Source organism: Ptychodera flava, chromosome 8 (genome assembly GCF_041260155.1).
Source record: "Ptychodera flava strain L36383 chromosome 8, AS_Pfla_20210202, whole genome shotgun sequence".
Classification (NCBI taxonomy): Eukaryota; Metazoa; Hemichordata; class Enteropneusta; family Ptychoderidae; genus Ptychodera; species Ptychodera flava.
This window is the reverse complement of record NC_091935.1, coordinates 42,568,586-42,585,392: the sequence shown is the minus strand read 5'-3', so window position 1 is coordinate 42,585,392 and position 16,807 is coordinate 42,568,586. Positions and strand designations below refer to the sequence as shown.

At 35.3% G+C, this 16,807-nt stretch overlaps 1 protein-coding gene across 3 annotated transcripts in view; it reads left to right on the top strand.

Moving 5' to 3' along the window:
• LOC139139385 (zinc finger FYVE domain-containing protein 16-like) overlaps positions 1-15,705 on the top strand; it is a 190,000-nt gene extending 174,295 nt beyond the window's left edge. For all 3 annotated transcript variants that reach the window (XM_070708286.1, XM_070708287.1, XM_070708285.1), the window contains one exon: positions 7,335-15,705. In XM_070708286.1, coding sequence (XP_070564387.1) covers positions 7,335-7,487 — 153 coding nt within the window. In that variant the 3' untranslated portion in view covers positions 7,488-15,705. The remainder of the gene's footprint in view (positions 1-7,334) is intronic.
• The last annotated feature ends 1,102 nt before the right edge of the window (positions 15,706-16,807 follow it).

Sequence of the window (16,807 nt, the reverse complement as noted above, 5' to 3'; positions counted from 1 at the left end):
ATCTCTCTTCCGATTTTGGCCTGACAAGCGTAACTTCAAAAGAAATTAGTTCGGAGTAGGGTGCACAGATCGGACTGATTTTTTACCAGGTCACAGAAGCAATACATATCTGTAAAATGGTGTCTCAGATTTTCGGTAAAATTTTTGGAACAAGAGAAACTCTTGCTTAAGTGAACGAAAACCGGTAATTTATTCAAAAACCCAGAGTTGTTACTTTCACACCTTATTGTGCTGAAACTAAAGGGAATAGAAAAAATCTGGGACACCGTTTTTTCCCCAGAGTAGTCAATTGTTGATTTCTGTTCAAAGATCTCAAGTCGGCATAGTCCTTGCAGACCTAATTTTTTTTTGGTAAAAAAACTCAAAAACGCATATTTTTGAGAGAAATGGACACAGACACAGAGATTTCTGAAAATAAACATATTTTTGATAATGTTGATATATAGTGCTGACAGAAAATATATAATGTGTGGGGTCCAAAAGTGAAATTTATTGAGAAAAAGTGAGTTTAAAATTAAGTATCCTCCAACGTGTGTCTATACCTCATGTTAAAACTTACCTTTTTAGCTCCGCTGTCAGCGACGCGGAGCTTATCAAATAGGTTGATTTTCCGTCGTCGTCCGTCGTCCGTCGTCGTCGTCGTCGTCCGTCGTCCGTCGTCCGTCGTCGTCCGTCAACAATTGCCTTCTCCTCTGAAACCGCAAGTCCAATTGCTTTGAAATTTTGTATGCAGTTCACTTAAGGTGACCTCACTTCAGTTTGTTCAAATCGTGGTGAAATTTGCATATTTGTATTTTTGGGGCATTTTTTGGTGTTTTTGGTAAAAAAATCTCCTTCTCTGAAACCGCTTGTCCGATTGCTTTGAAATTTGATATGCAGTTTGCTTAGGGTGACTTCAGTCAGATTTCTTCAAATCGTGGCGAAATTTGCATATTTGTATTTTTAAGGCAATTTTTGTCATTTCTGGTAAAAAAATCTTTAAAAATCTTCTTCTTCAAAACTGCCAGTCAGATAGCTTTGATATTTGGTACATAGGTCCCTAGGGATGATCTATATCAGATTTGTTCAAATTGTGCAGAAATATGCAAATTTGCATTTTTAAGGCAATTTTTGCCATTTTTGGTCAAAAAATTTATTTCTCAAAAAGTACTGGTCTGATAGTTTTGAAATTTGGTATACAGGTTTCTATCGATGAACTAAGTAATATGTATTGAATTTCTGATGAAATTTGTAATTTTGTATTTTAAGGGCAATTTTTGCCATTTTTGGTCAAAAAATGTGTATTTCCAAAACTACTCATCCGATAGCTTTGAAATTTGGTATACAGGTTCCTACAGATTAACTATATGATAGTTATTGAAATTATGATGAAATCTACAATTTTGTAATTTTGGGGCAATTTTTACCAGTTTTGGTCAAAAATGTGTATTTCCAAAACTACTCATCCGATAGCTTTGAAATTTGGTGTACAGGTTCCTACAGATAAACTAAATGATAATTATTGAAATTATGATGAAATCTGCAATTTTGTAATTTTGGGGCAATTTTTGCCATTTTTGGTCAAAACATGTGTTTCTCAAAAAGTACTGGTCTGATAGCTTTGAAATTTGGTATACAGGTTTCTACAGATGAGCTAAGTAATATATATTGAATTTCTGATGAAATCTGTAATTTTGTATTTTTGGGGCAATTTTTGCCATTTTTGGTCAAAAAATGTGTATATTCAAAACTACTCATCTGATAGCTTTGAAATTTGGTATACAGGTTTCCATAGATGAACTTAATGATATTTATTGAAATAATGATGAAATCTGCAATTTTGTAATTTTGGGGCAATTCTTCCTATTTTTGGTCAAAAATGCGTTTCAAAAAAAGTACTAATGAACTAAATTTGATCTTTTGAAATTATGATGAAATCTGCAATTTTTACTTTTGGGGGCAATTGTTGCCATTTTTGGTCAAAAAATTTATTCTCAAAAACTACTCATCAGATAGCTTTGGTTGACATGCTCTTTGGGATGATCCTATGTGATACATTCAAAGTATGATGAAATCTTCAATTGCGTATTTTTGCAGCTTATTTTAGCCACTTTTTTCTGGCCACTGCATCGAGCTATCAAAGATTTCCACCCTTCTTCATCAACATGTGTCAAAAATAGTTATTCTCTACATAAACACAGCGGAGCTATATCGGCCGCTAGGTCGCTTGTTAAAGATTTTTTTTATTAGTATTTTAAATCTGTAACTTTTTAAACTTTAGCTTGGTATGTTCTGCGCCTTGAAGTGTTGTTTTTACACGGAAGGCGTTTTTTTGAGAGATAAATATTATTATTATTATTGTTATTATTATTATTTCAATGATTGGCTTCCATCACAGCGCCTCTTTATTCAAATCACTCGATGCTCTTGTAAGAAAGAAGTCATTTCATGTTGAAAGCTGGGGTTGAAAGCAGGATCCCTTGGGAAATCACAACAGAATATACACAGATCGACTTAGATGCAAAAACAATAGCAGAAATTCAGAGATGTATTGAAAGCCGTGCATCGTTTCTGGTTTATTGAATAAATTGTATGAGGAAAATTCGTCTCTGAACTCGGCAATATGTGTGTATAGCAGCCACTCTGTTTTCCTACTTCCTATATTTCTCAGTCTATTGCATACCACAGCGGCCATCGCTATGTATCAAAGCACAAACGATTGTGGTTTTAATTCAGTAAACTCTCGTCGGGATTCGAACTCACAATGCAACTTGCGGCACCTGGTCACCTAGCGAAGATATCACAGTCGAGAAAGGTCTGTCAGGCAGACCACAGCCCCTCAGCCAGTTCACAAACTCTGGTTATGAGCTAGGCTTGAATTGTGTAAACTGTGCACACTTCGGTAATATTCAGGCAAATGTGATAATCGGTAGCTCCTGGTGTAACAGATAGTTTATGTTTCCTTGATAAGCCAACGACTAGGCAAATGTTTAACCATCCCGTCCATTGTTTGCCAACAGCCTACAACATCATGACATTGTCTTTTGTGCGCCCATGGCGCTGGACTTCGCTCTTTAAACAATAGGCATTTGGAGACTGTAAAAGAGGGACTGTGGTTTATGTAAGGAGACTGGTTTGTTGTTGAAATTTGCAGTGGTAGTCAAGAAGACTAATAATAATAATAATAATAATAATGGGTTCTTATATAGTGTGCATATCCACAAGTACATGTGATCAAGGTGCTTTACAATTATAATTAAAGCTGCAAGCAGCGTTGGCGGGGCCCAAGCGGTTAACATGGTTGAAAAATCTTGCACTAATGATATTATGTGCAAAATTCGAGCTTCAAAAAGTAGGATTTTGAACATCATCTCATAGTTACTGTATGTTTCACTTGGAATTAAATTTTTTACGGAAAATCCAATATGGCGGCCAAACCACGTGACTGATCAAAACGCATTTTGCAAACTTGAAACACATCACACTTAAGATGGTATATGCATAATTTCAGTCAAATCGGTGTTTGTTAAGGAGAAGAAGATTTTAAAGATTAAATCACAATTTTCGAAAAATCCAATATGGCGGCTAAACCACGTGACCGATCCAAACGCCTTTCGCAAACTTGAAAGAGATCACACTTAAGATGTTACATGGCAAATTTCAGTCGAATCTGTTTGTTGGTTCTGGAGAAGAAAATTTTTAAAGATTAAATCACGATTTTAGCAAAATCCAATATGGCGGCCAAACCACTTGACCGATCAAAATGCGTTTCGCAAACTTGAAAGAGATCACACTTAAGATGTTACATGGCAAATTTTAGTCGAATCGGTGTGTTGGTTCTAGAGAAGAAGATTTTTGAAGATTAAATCACGATTTTTTCAAAATCCAATATGGCGGCCAAACCACGTGACCGATCAAAACGCCTTTCGCAAACTTGAAAGAGATCACATTGAAGATGTTACATGTGAAATTTCAGTCGAATCGGTGTTTTGGTTCTGGAGAAGAAGATTTTTAAAGATTAAATTGGTATTTTTCAAAAATCCAATATGGCGGCCAAGGTCACGTGACCGCATGCGATTTTATTGGCAAATTCTCAAGACCTTAGGCCATGCTTGCTATACAAAAAAATTCAAATCGACTAGACCCCTGGGTATTCTGGAGAAGCCATTTCTAGGTTTTTGGAAAATCCAATATGGCCGCCAGGTCACGTGACCAATGAAAATTTCAAGGGTCAGGTGCACGAGTACTAATTGATAGCAATAAGTCCTGCAAGTTTGAGATGTTTTCGTTCAGCCGTTTAAGAGATCTAGGTTGACAAAGAAACGGCAGAAGAAGAAGAAGAGGAAGAAATAGTAGAACTCGAGCAATAACAATAGGGGCCCAGCCGGTAGGCTTGGGCCCCTAATTACCCCTGGTCACTGGACCTAATATGATATCACTCAACTCCCTGGGGAGCAAACAAAAGCTCACATGTGCAGCCAATCAGTGCAGCAGAGCTAAACACACATTACAATTACTGTCCTACCTGGTGCCCCTCACTCCTGGGTGGGGAGAAGCAACGAGGAATAAAGTGCCTTGCTCAAGGACTCAACACCATAGCCATAGCCATCCTGTGATCGTGCGTCCACTGCTCTTGCCACTGGCCCATGATACCATTGATGCCTGTCAGGTTGAAGAGTTTGAGTCAAATGGCATTTCATGTGCTTTGTCTATAATGAGATGTTTTTTACAAGCTTGAAGTATCACTGGCACGAGATCTTCATGAATGCTTTTAGCAGTATTTCTTATCCCATGTATGAATAATGTGTAAATAAAGTAGTTGTACATTAGTGACCAAATACCTGAAGTTGAAAAGAAAAACAGAAACTGGTGATAATCCTCAAAAAAAGCTGTTTACATTCATCTGATGTCAAGCTATGAAAATGAACTTATCATATACCTACATTCAAGTACCTGTGTAAAGCTATGGGAGAAAGCGCCCTCAGATCCGTGCATTTTTTTTACGTATCACGCCCTGGCCCTGTGCCCAAATATGGGCAATCGCGTGCATTTCTATTCTGGTTACTACGCGCGTTGCTATCCGCAAACGTTCCATTCGTACACAAAGCCAGCGCGAGATTTGGAAAACGTCTGCTCGCTCAGATCGTAGTTGCACGTGGCGACAGTGGAGCCGCACAGGTGACATTGGCTTTTATTAGCTCCGCTGTCAGCGACGCGGAGCTTATCAAATAGGTTGATTATCCGTCGTCGTCCGGCGTCCGTCGTCCGTCGTCCGTCGTCGTCCGTCAACAATTGCCTTCTCCTCTGAAACCACGACTCCAATTGCTTTGAAATTTTATATGCAGTTCACTTGGGGTGACCTCACTTCAGTTTGTTCAAATCGTGGTGAAATTTGCATATTTGTATTTTTGGGGCATTTTTTGGTGTTTTTGGTAAAAATATCTTCTTCTCTGAAACCGCTTGTCCGATTGCTTTGAAATTTGATATGCAGTTTGCTTAGGGTGACTTAAATCAGATTTGTTCAAATGGTAGTGAAATTTGCATATTTGTATTTTTAAGGCAATTTTTGTCATTTTTGGTAAAAAAATCTTTAAAAATCTTCTTCTTCAAAACTACTGGTCAGATAGCTTTTATATTTGGTACATATGTCCCTAGGGATGATCTATTTAAGATTTGTTCAAATTGTGCAGAAATATGCAAATTTGCATTTTTAAGGCATTTTTGCCATTTTTGGTCAAAAAATTATTTCTCAAAAAGTACTGGTCTGATAGTTTTGAAATTTGGTATACAGGTTTCTATAAGTAATATATATTGAATTTCTGATGAAATTGTAACTTTGTATTTTTGGGGCAATTTTTGCCATTTTTGGTCAAAAAATGTGTATTTCCAAAACTACTCATCTGATAGCTTTGAAATTTGGTATAGAGGTTTCTACAGATGAACAAAATGATATTTATGGAAATAATGATGAAATCTGCAATTTTGTAATTTTGGGGCAATTTTTGCCATTTTTGGTCAAAAAATGTGTTTCTCATAAAGTACTGGTCTGATAGCTTTGAAATTTGGTTTACAGGTTTCTACAGATAAGCTTAGTAATATATATTGAATTTCTGATGAAATCTGTAATTTTGTATTTTTTGGGCAATTTTTGCCATTTTGGTCAAAAAATGTGTATTTCCAAAACTACTTATCTGATAGCTTTGAAATTTGGTATACAGGTTTCCATAGATGAACTAAATGAGATTTATTGAAATAATGATGACATCTGCAATTTTGAATTTTGGGGGCAATTTTTCCCATTTTTGGTCAAAAAATGTGTTTCTCAAAAAGTACTGGTCTAACAGCTTTGAAATTTGGTATACAGGTTTCTATATATGAACTAAGTGTGATATTTTGAAATTATGATGAAATCTGCAATTTTTATTTTTGGGGGCAATTGTTGCCATTTTTGGTCAGAATATTTTATTCTCAAAAAACTACTCATCAGATAGCTTTGGTTGACATGTTCTTAGGGATGATCAGATGTGATATATTCAAAGTATGATGAAATCTTCAATTTTGTATTTTTGCAGCTTATTTTAGCCACTTTTTTCTGGCCACTGCATTGAGTTATCAAAGATTTCCACCTTCTTCATCAACATGTGTCAAAAATAGTTATTCTGTACATAAACACAGCGGAGCTATATCGGCCGCTAGGTCGCTTGTTTCTAAATTGTAGTGAAATCCTGTGTATACTAAGTGCGTGCCTGTTCAGTATAAATTACCAGAAACTGACATCATGCTTTTGTCCTTCTTACACCTCGATTTCAACCTGGATCTCTGTTGGTCATGTACTAGTACGCACGTTGCTTTGCACGTTCTAGAATTCTGCAGGTAAACAAATGACGTCATTATGTATGTCAATCCGTGACGGGAAGCGGCCATCGTATTTATGAAAAACTGACACAAATGAATTTTTGATATCGCACGCATTTTTACTCCTAAACAATGTTGAATATTGTGTAAAATACATATTTATCAGTCCATAAGGTATATGATAAAACCTTTACGGCCCTGATACGGCTTTTGCGGCCCTTGGTCGTACGGCGTACGGGCCCTCGCACGCTCGGGCCCTTCCGCCGTACGACCTCGGGCCGCCAAAGCCGTATCAGGGCCGTAAAGATTATTCTTAACCTAGTTGACTTGTAGTACTGCTTTGCTTTGTTTTTGAAGGCCCTACAATTTACAGTAACCTAGGAAATATACTGATCACAAGTCCATTCAGCCACAGGTATCTGTTGACAGGAAACCATGGAATGTTACTTTTTGTTGATTGTGTCTATGGCATTATTGTGAATTATATTTTTTGTTTGCAGGTTGGCTATGAGATAGGATCCAATGGGAGTATACTACCAGATAAATTTATGTCAGAATTGGATAACCATCTGATACCAGTCATTACCAGTGCTGTAAGCCAACAAGCAGACGGGCCTATCACTTTGGAACTTATATTCTATATCTTAGAGTAAGATAATCAAATCAAATTGTGGATATTTACCATGGAAACATTTGGAATGACTGTGTATGGATATTTTTTATATCAGTCGTTGTAATTGTAAGAATGCAATGATGCATTAGCTCAAGGAAGATGAAGTGTGTAAAGGTTGAAGTCTGGTCAATCAATATGCAAATATATCAAATTCTAATAATATATCCATTCTGAAGAAATTGTACATTGTTAAATAGTAAGATTATTAAAAATATTTTAAAAATCATATTTTTACATCATTCCTAGATACTGATATTAATATAAAATTGGATGCATCCATCAAGTCTTAGCCATGTGACAATGTGATACTCTGTTCCTTCCATAACTTTCATTTAAGCAACGTGTAATCTTTGAATGTTGAACCACTTCATGAAAAAGTGATTGTTTTCTGTTAATTCAAGGACTAAGAAATTCTGTTCAGATTTACAGTGCTTACCTTTTGCCAATTATGCTTAATATTGTTCCTTTTGTGAAAGTTGTGTGTACTAAAAAATGTTCAAAGTATTGGATTATCAAAATGGACCCACATACCTGCCATAAGCTGTAATCTACTGCTGCCAGTACTATTGTAATGATCTGGTTTTCTTTGTACCTTTCTCCAATTTCCAATTTGACTTCTTTGCTGTATAATGAATGACCTGTTGAATATTCCATTCTTAGACTACCATTTTTACGTTCAGGAGTAATCATTGTGCATTCTGTCATGTGTCATACATGTACTTCAACACAACCAGCTTGGACAAAGTCTTAGATATGATTCTTTTGTTTCTTAGCTCACATTTGGTATACCAGTGTGAGGTTATCGTATAAGCTGAAATCGGTGGCGTCTGTATGTATGTATGCATAGTTTGCATTGCGCAAACTATGCAAATGAGCTTTAAAAGTGTGAAAGTGGTCAAAAATTACTAACTCAAGAACTGCTGTTTTGATTTGCTTTGAAAATTGGTACGCAAGTACCTTAGTTGGACCTTATACAGTTTTATGTATATCGTGAAGATATCTTCAATTTTATATTTTTCTGAATTTTTTTGTTATTTTCCTCATTTAAATTGACAATTCTTCTCTGAAACTGCTGGCCCAATTGCTCTCAAATTTGGGTTGGATGTTTACAAGGGTGTTACCCTTCTTATTTGTTGAAATAATGACAAAATTGGCAAAATTTTTTTTGGGCAATTTTACCTTCTCGTGTCTATTTATAGACTAGACGGAGAAGGTATTAGAGTTGAAAACCTATATGCTGGTGTCAACTTCTACTTCCGTCTGTCAAGATCTGTTGATGTCATGCCATTGTAATGGGTCATATCATAAACTGGTGGGGGTGTTCATGATTCAGGTTGAGGTGTAGGAGAACGATTTTGAGCTGTGAAAAAAATCAAAAGGGACTTAGCAGCATAGCCACAGTGTTAAGCCTTTCTCCAAGGTTTCTAAGTTGACTACGATCTATTACAGACTACTGAGCTGACGTTAGGGGTACTCACTTTGTGTTTGCTCACTCTGTGTGCGCTAGTGTTTGGTACTGAGTTGCGTGGATATCCCCTCATGGCCTCACGTGATATGGGCCTGTTGCATAATCTGCAGATGATCATATATGCCTCTGAGTCTGCATTTTCATAGCATTTTTTCTCATTTAATTTTGCAAAATATTGGCGAGTACCTCAATATTTTAAGATGACTCTTTCTTCCCAATCGTTTCCTGGAGTTTCAGAGTCATATAAATGAAAATGAGTGAAATTTTTAGACAGGAAAATTGGACGTCAGCCATGTTCAATGTTTTCAGTACAATCAGAAGTTTATGTGGAGGAAATAACTAACAAACACCGTTCATGATGCCCGCCCTCTAGAGGCAGACCTTCCTATATGAAGTACCACATTTGATGCTTGTGGAAAGCTTGACCACACAAAGGAGCATTTTAACTTTTAGAAAATGACAAATTGAATAAGAAGGTATTCTGAAAATGTCAAATACTGAGCAAAAATTCGCAAATATTCAAAATAAACAGGTTAACTGACTGGTCAGCCATAAAAACAATGAAAATGTTTATGATCAAAAGTTTTTGAGATGCACACATTTTAACAAATACAGAAATTATTAACATTATAAATATAAGACCAAACTATTTTTTCAGGGATGGGACAGGTTTGAAATGAAGGGTGAGAGACAAAGGCACCTCTATTGCTGCATGTGGATGCAGCCACACCATTCCATTGACAGCATACTTATTCACTGTGTTGTGTTCAAGTTCCATATTTTACTGACTGTCATACAAGGATAACATAAGCAAATCAAATCAAATTAGAAAAGGATCAATGCTGTTCTGTGGATTTTGCTGAACATGTCTGATTTTAATATTTTGCCCTATATATTTGGTATCTGGCAAAGGCATATTTTGATATAAAGTCAAAATTAACACTACATAGCTCAAAATATATGTTACCGTTTCTGCATGAACTTTTCTTTTTTAAATTATAGAATATTAGTACTTCAAACAGATTAACAATTATCATGATGTCAACCCATAATTGTACATCACAAAGACTGTAATTTTCTGCCAATTTTTTTTTATTTTTCAGTCATTTTATAAATTTTGCATTGCACAAGACGATTGAACAAATTGCAATGTTTGAATTTGTAAACTCAAAGAATAAAAATCCTTTGGTCACAGATTAAATTATTTTTTGAAAAGAAATTTACTTTTAAACACTTTTAGCATATATTCTTTACACGGTCATGTATTTCAAGGAAATATGCCTATTAAAAACAGAAATTTCTTCACTTTCATTTTCTTTTCAATACTATTACAATTATCAGCCATGAGGTTTTACAAACACAAGACCAGATTAGCGTTTTTCATCATTTCCATAGGACTCTTCGGAAATTCCATTAAAAATAGTTAAAAGTGAATTAAAATGTTCACTTGGTATACGTTTAATTTACAGATGCCAGGTTGTGTATTTCACATGCACTCAGGTCAGTAGGGAAGTGTGTCATTACTATTTTGGACTGTTAATTCTTATTTCTGAATTATTTAACTTTTTTCCACATTGAACTATCTTTAGGCAGTTTATACTGTAGCTTAGAATTTTTTAGCTCCGCTGTCAGCGACGCGGAGCTTATCAAATAGGTTGATTTTCCGTCGTTGTCCGTCGTCGTCGTCATCCGTCGTCGTCCGTCAACAATTGCCTTCTCCTCTGAAACTGCAAGTCCAATTGCTTTGAAATTTTATATGCACTTCACTTGGGGTAACCTCACTTCAGTTTGTTCAAATCGTGGTGAAATTTGCATATTTGTATTTTTGGGGCATTTTTTGGTGTTTTTGGTAAAAAAATCTTCTTCTCTGAAACCGCTTGTCCGATTGCTTTGAAATTTGATATGCAGTTTACTTAGGGTGACTTCAGTCAGATTTGTTCAAATCGTGGTGAAATTTGCATATTTGTATTTTTAAGGCAATTTTTGTCATTTTTGTAAAAAAATCTTTAAAAATCTTCTTCTTCAAAACTACGAGTCAGATAGCTATGATATTTGGTACATATGTCCCTAGGGATGATCTATTTCAGATTTGTTCAAATATGCAGAAATATGCAAATTTGCATTTTTAAGGCATTTTTTGCCATTTTTGGTCAAAAAATGTATTTCTCAAAACGTACCTATCTGATAGTTTTGAAATTCGGTATACAGGTTTCTATTGTTGAACTAAGTAATATATATTGAATTTCTGATGAAATCTGTAATTTTGTATTTTTGGGGCAATTTTTGCCATTTTTGGTCAAAAAATGTGTATTTCCAAAACTACTCATCTGATAGCTTTGCAATTTTGTATACAGGTTCCTACAGATCACCTTAATGATATTTATTGAAATTATGATGAAATCTGCAATTTTGTAATTTTGGGCAATTTTTGCCATTTTTGGTCAGAAAAATTTATTCTCAAAAAACTACTCATCAGATAGCTTTGGTTGACATGTTCTTAGGGATGATCCGATGTGATATATTCAAAGTATGATGAAATCTTCAATTGTGTATTTTTGCAGCTATTTTAGCCACTTTTTTTCTGGCCACTGCATTGAGCTATCAAAGATTTCCACCTTCTTCATCAACATGTGTCAAAAATAGTTATTCTCTACATAAACACAGCGGAGCTATATCGGCCGCTAGGTCGCTTGTTTGATTGATGTATTTAATCATCTTTTGGGTTCTTTGGGTCCATATCCCACCTCATGCCCCTACATCATCAACTATTTGCCAACAACTCAATGCCAACTACCAATTACCTGACCTGGCCACACATTAGAGAAGGTACAGCGTCATTGACGGTATTTTTATCATTTTTGGTCAAAAATTCTTAAAAATTTATTTTTCTTAAAAACCGTTTGACAGACAGCTTTTATATTTGGTATACAGATGCCCAAGGTTCACAATAGTTTGATAAGAGGAAATAGTCCTGAAATATGCGAATTTGTAATTTTAAGACAACTTTGATTTTTTGGTCAAGAAAACTTATTCTCAAAAACTACTTGTGTGATAGCTTTGTAATTTGGTATAAAAGTCCCGAGTGATGTTATTAGGTAAATCTTCTGCTCAAAGTGTCAGGAATGACCAAAATTTGTATATTTTAGGAAATTTCTCAGTCATTAACCTTAAATGACCCATACCAACCCAGGATATGTTGTGAGACAGTGGTTAAGGCTGTGAACATAATTTTGTCATTTTTGGTATCAATTTATAGTGAAATTTGATCTAGAAGACCAAAGTTAATTTGTTCATTGTGGACCAATTTTTCAACTTTTCCATGTAAGACACACAAGAACTGATAGGAAATTTGATCCAGGATAATTCCAAATGTCATAATCACCCCCACTGTGGAAGGCATTTCACTATCTGTAACTACCTTAAGTGCTGTTTACATTGGAATGATAGCACTGATAGCATTAATTTAAAAATCCCAGTATGGGGCCAAGTGCAAAGATCATGTTTAAGAGTATCAAGGTTGCAAATGGTTATATATTTTACATTTCCTGCCATCTTGCTATTGTAGCTCTGTATGTAAACATGGTCAATACCAAGGGGGTGGAGCATTTGATATATTTTTTATCAGTCCATCATCCAACTGGTGTTAGCCCAGTTACAGGATCAGGTGTACATAACCCACTAACCCCAATGGAGCACTGAGGAGTAAAGTGCCTTGCTCAGGGGCACAAAACCGTGCTAGAGTCTCAAACTCACCGTCCTCAGACAGTGAGTCCCTGACAGTGAGTCCATTACTCTGGACCTACCGGGTCTTTGAAAGGGGGTGTCTCTAGAAAATTGGTGAGGTAGCATTATTTTTACCTGATTGTTTGTACATTATTTTTTCGCACTCTTCCAGCTTTTCTTTTTGTCAAGCCTTCTCTGGCTGATTTTTTTTATTGACATTTGCTTATATATGTAGGTTCTGCTTGTCCCATGGATATAGAAGTTGATATGCATGTTCCTGAAGTTGACCTCCAGTACCTAAGTTGGAGACCATATTTGCTTTTGTCATTCTTGTTTTTCTGATTTAAATATTTCTTGAATGGACCAATTCAAACCGAATGTGAGCACAGTGTCCTGGATGCTATTTTTAACTGATTTTTCTTCCAGGCTTATCAGAATACAAATCTTGTTTCAGTGCCAATCACAACATCTAGGCGGTTTCTTAGTTAGTTTTCTATTAAGCATATTATGTTATCCAGTCGTTCTACTTGATGTTCATTCAGTGAGAACAAAGATAAAATCTTCGTGTGTTCATTACAGCATGGATAACACAACCTTGCACTGAGGGCACTTTCGACATAAGGAAAAAACTTGTGGTAAACTTATTGAAATTACCAGCTACAGCATTTCCAAGTGTTGAAATTATTTTTAAAGAAGACTTTCTGAGAGAATATTGCTAGCTAACAGATGAACAAAGCTAGAGTAGGAAAGTGTGAGAATATCACATTTTTGGTTCACATTAGTAAATATTCCATTCAACTAATGTATCAAACCAGTGAAAATTGGTTGGTGTGTCATAAGGAATCAATGCAGGCTACCCCAAAATCTTCCTGGACCCAGTGGCTCTACCTTGATAATGGTTCTTTAACCACCAAGTTGTAAATGAGTTTCTTCCCAGACCATGTGTGTGGCTTTGTCCATGTCTGTTTAAAAGTCATATGATGTACTTCTGTCAACACTTTCATTGTCCAACAAGTAAGAAAGACCCACATATTTCCTGTTGGAACATTCATGGACATGTACTTATGCATGAAAATTTCACTATCACTCCAGTCAAAACTCACAAGGTTGTATGAATCATAGTCCAAAGCAAAGATGTAAGTAAAGATGTAAGATAGGCTGATTTGTGTGTCTGTGTATTATAGTATATGATTGCATTGCAGATAGGCTGTTATGTGGGTCTGTATAGGTATTTTCTTGTACTGGGCAGATTCGTGTAGTTCTGGTAACTCGGTCAGCTCTTTAGAAATCAATTTTGACATTTTCAGGTCGTATATGTATTGTCTGAAGTGTTATGACATCTCATTTTACAAGTTATTGACATTTTAGACATCAGAAGGTATATTCTGTTTCCATAATGATTGCACACTAATTATGCGGTTGTAAAAAGTTTCATGCAAGAAAAATTAATGGAGATTTTAAAATTTCTGAAGTTATGGAACTCGGAAGGTAGTTTTAGCATAGTGTTTGTGATATTTACTTTAAGATATTAAAACTGTCGAATGTAACTTTGCCTATTAAAATATCCAACAATCTTGTTATCAAATGAAAAATGGTATTCATAAATAACACAGCTATCACTTTGATGAAGATTTTGATTTCTGGAATAAGGCTTCAACAACCACCCTGAGGGTAGATGATTGGAAACTACAAATTGAGTTCCACTACAATAGTACAAATGCAATATAACAAGGTATATTACAAAGTGAAATGACATTGGACAGCCTAATATCATTAGATGAGTCTGTATTTAGTATTTTTTTTATGATGATTCATATTGTTTATCAAGAAACATGCACTTAGTGATATCAACTCAAACATGCATTGAGTGATCATCTCAAGTAAAACAAGTGGATACTTAATTGTGTGAAGACTATGGACCTTTGTGGCTTTATTTTAGTCTTATTAATCCAGTGGTAAGAACTTAGAGCGGTAAGTTTATGCACTCCCTTGTAGGAAAACCAGCTAGTTTAATCAGCATGTATCCAATTGTAAGTCATTGTATAATAGTTGATAGAATAAGTGGGCAGAGGACAACTGGCTACATTACAACAATGATCTCCACAAAGAAAATGGCATACTATAATGTCAAGCTCTCAATGTACAAGCTTACCTGTGAAATTTATTTCATTTTCAGTTGGTTTGGTGTAGAATATTTGTGTTGTAAAACATATTGATGACAAAAGCAGGATCTTGTCAAGTGTCAAACACCAAACACAGTCTTTGGACAGTAATAGTGAAAATACTAAGCAGTCATGATATTCAATGTATTTAATTTCTATAATTGTCAATATGGTACCAGTTAAATATACCATTTTGAGTAATATCCCAGCTATCTGTGTTCAATAAAGGCCTTAGTAAAATACAGCGATACAGTGATTCAATACCACAGCTGATGATCTATTTAAAGATATCTAAGTATTGTTTTTCTACCAAATGTGGAGGAAATACAATTTCAATTTTGTATTGTAAGTTTTGAAGTATGACATAAATTTGTAATTGTATTATTATTTTAGCAAGCATTTCATGCAATATTGAATGATTATTTCCAAAAGCTTTCTCAATTGAAGGAATGAATGATAAAATGTGAATGTGGTTTGAATGGTACCTTTTAATATTCAAGTATACTTAACTCTATGTATTCTGTGTACCACAACAGTGAGCAGATGTTATTCATCTATATTGATAAATTGTCATGTAAAGACTCTTCTAGCAATAACTATGTCCCAATGTTGGGTTTAAGTCGTAATGTTTGTGAATAGCTATCAGTTATCATGTCTTCAATATGATGACATATCAAATAACAATAGAAATAGAAGAGATAGGCAAGTACATTTGGAATACGGTATAATTGATGTGTCGTGACTCCAAGGTTTGGTAGTCATTCTGTACAATGTGTATACAAAGACATTGGTAATAGATGCCAGTGTCATTAAGCATCAATTAAAGAAATTAATACCAAATATAATGACATGTCTATGCATCCTTTTTCTGACAAGTAAATTTTGAACAAAAACATTGAATTAATACAAAATATGATGTTGATACAAGTGTGCAGAGCCTCCGGACTTTCCATCATACCAGTCTGAAAATAGCTAGCTGTCATTTTAGCTCTGCTGTCAGCGACACAGATATCTATCCATATATCTATCCATCTATCTATCTATCTATAGATAAGTTTGCAGCTGTCCTCGTGGGAAATTACAGTGCTTGTTGCTAAAAACCGAACGTAAATAATAACAAATTACTATCTTCAAGGAGCTTGCAGGAAATTTGCAGTGTAAATACACTACATGATATGAATTTTCAAGACATAATTTGGAAAGGCTCTATCTCCTTTACACAAAGAGTTCTACCATGATATTTGTTTGAAAAAAAGTTTCAAATAAAAATCGAACTGACAACCTGCAAAACATGCTTTGTCAAAGAGCGGCTCAAAGTAAACAGCACAGCATATTGCTTGTAAGCACACACCGCTACACAGGATCTGGCTTTCAAGGAATTTAATATGCAACAGTGGACAAATACAAAGCAGTGATAACCTAACTACGGAAAATACAATGTCAAACAAAACTACGAAAGTAAAATCTAGGCAAAAAACCATGTCAAAACTAAGCACAAAATAACTCAAAGATTGGGTGAGGGGTCTCCGCCAGTCTGCTTCCTGGGCAAAGGTTTTGGTTGCAAAGTTGTGTTTGCAGACCTTTGGAAAGCCGAAAATGAAAGTGGTTCCACCGGGCCGGTGGAGACCACCTTCTAGAGCGGCAAGCAAGATTTGGTTGAAACTTGGTATCCAGATTCTTTAGGGTGACTTTAATTAGATTTGTTCAAATTGTGGTGAAATTTTGATATTTGTATTTTTGGGGCAATTTTTCCCATTTTTGGTCAAAAAATCTGCTCTGAAAGCACTTGTCCTATTGTCTTGAAACTTGATATGCATGATGGTAGGGTTAGTCTCTGTCAGATTTGTTAAAGTTGTGCTAAAATGTTCATATTTGTATTTTTAAGGCAATTTTTTTGCATTTTTGGTCAAAAAATCATTTTCTCTGAATTAACAATTCCAATTGCTT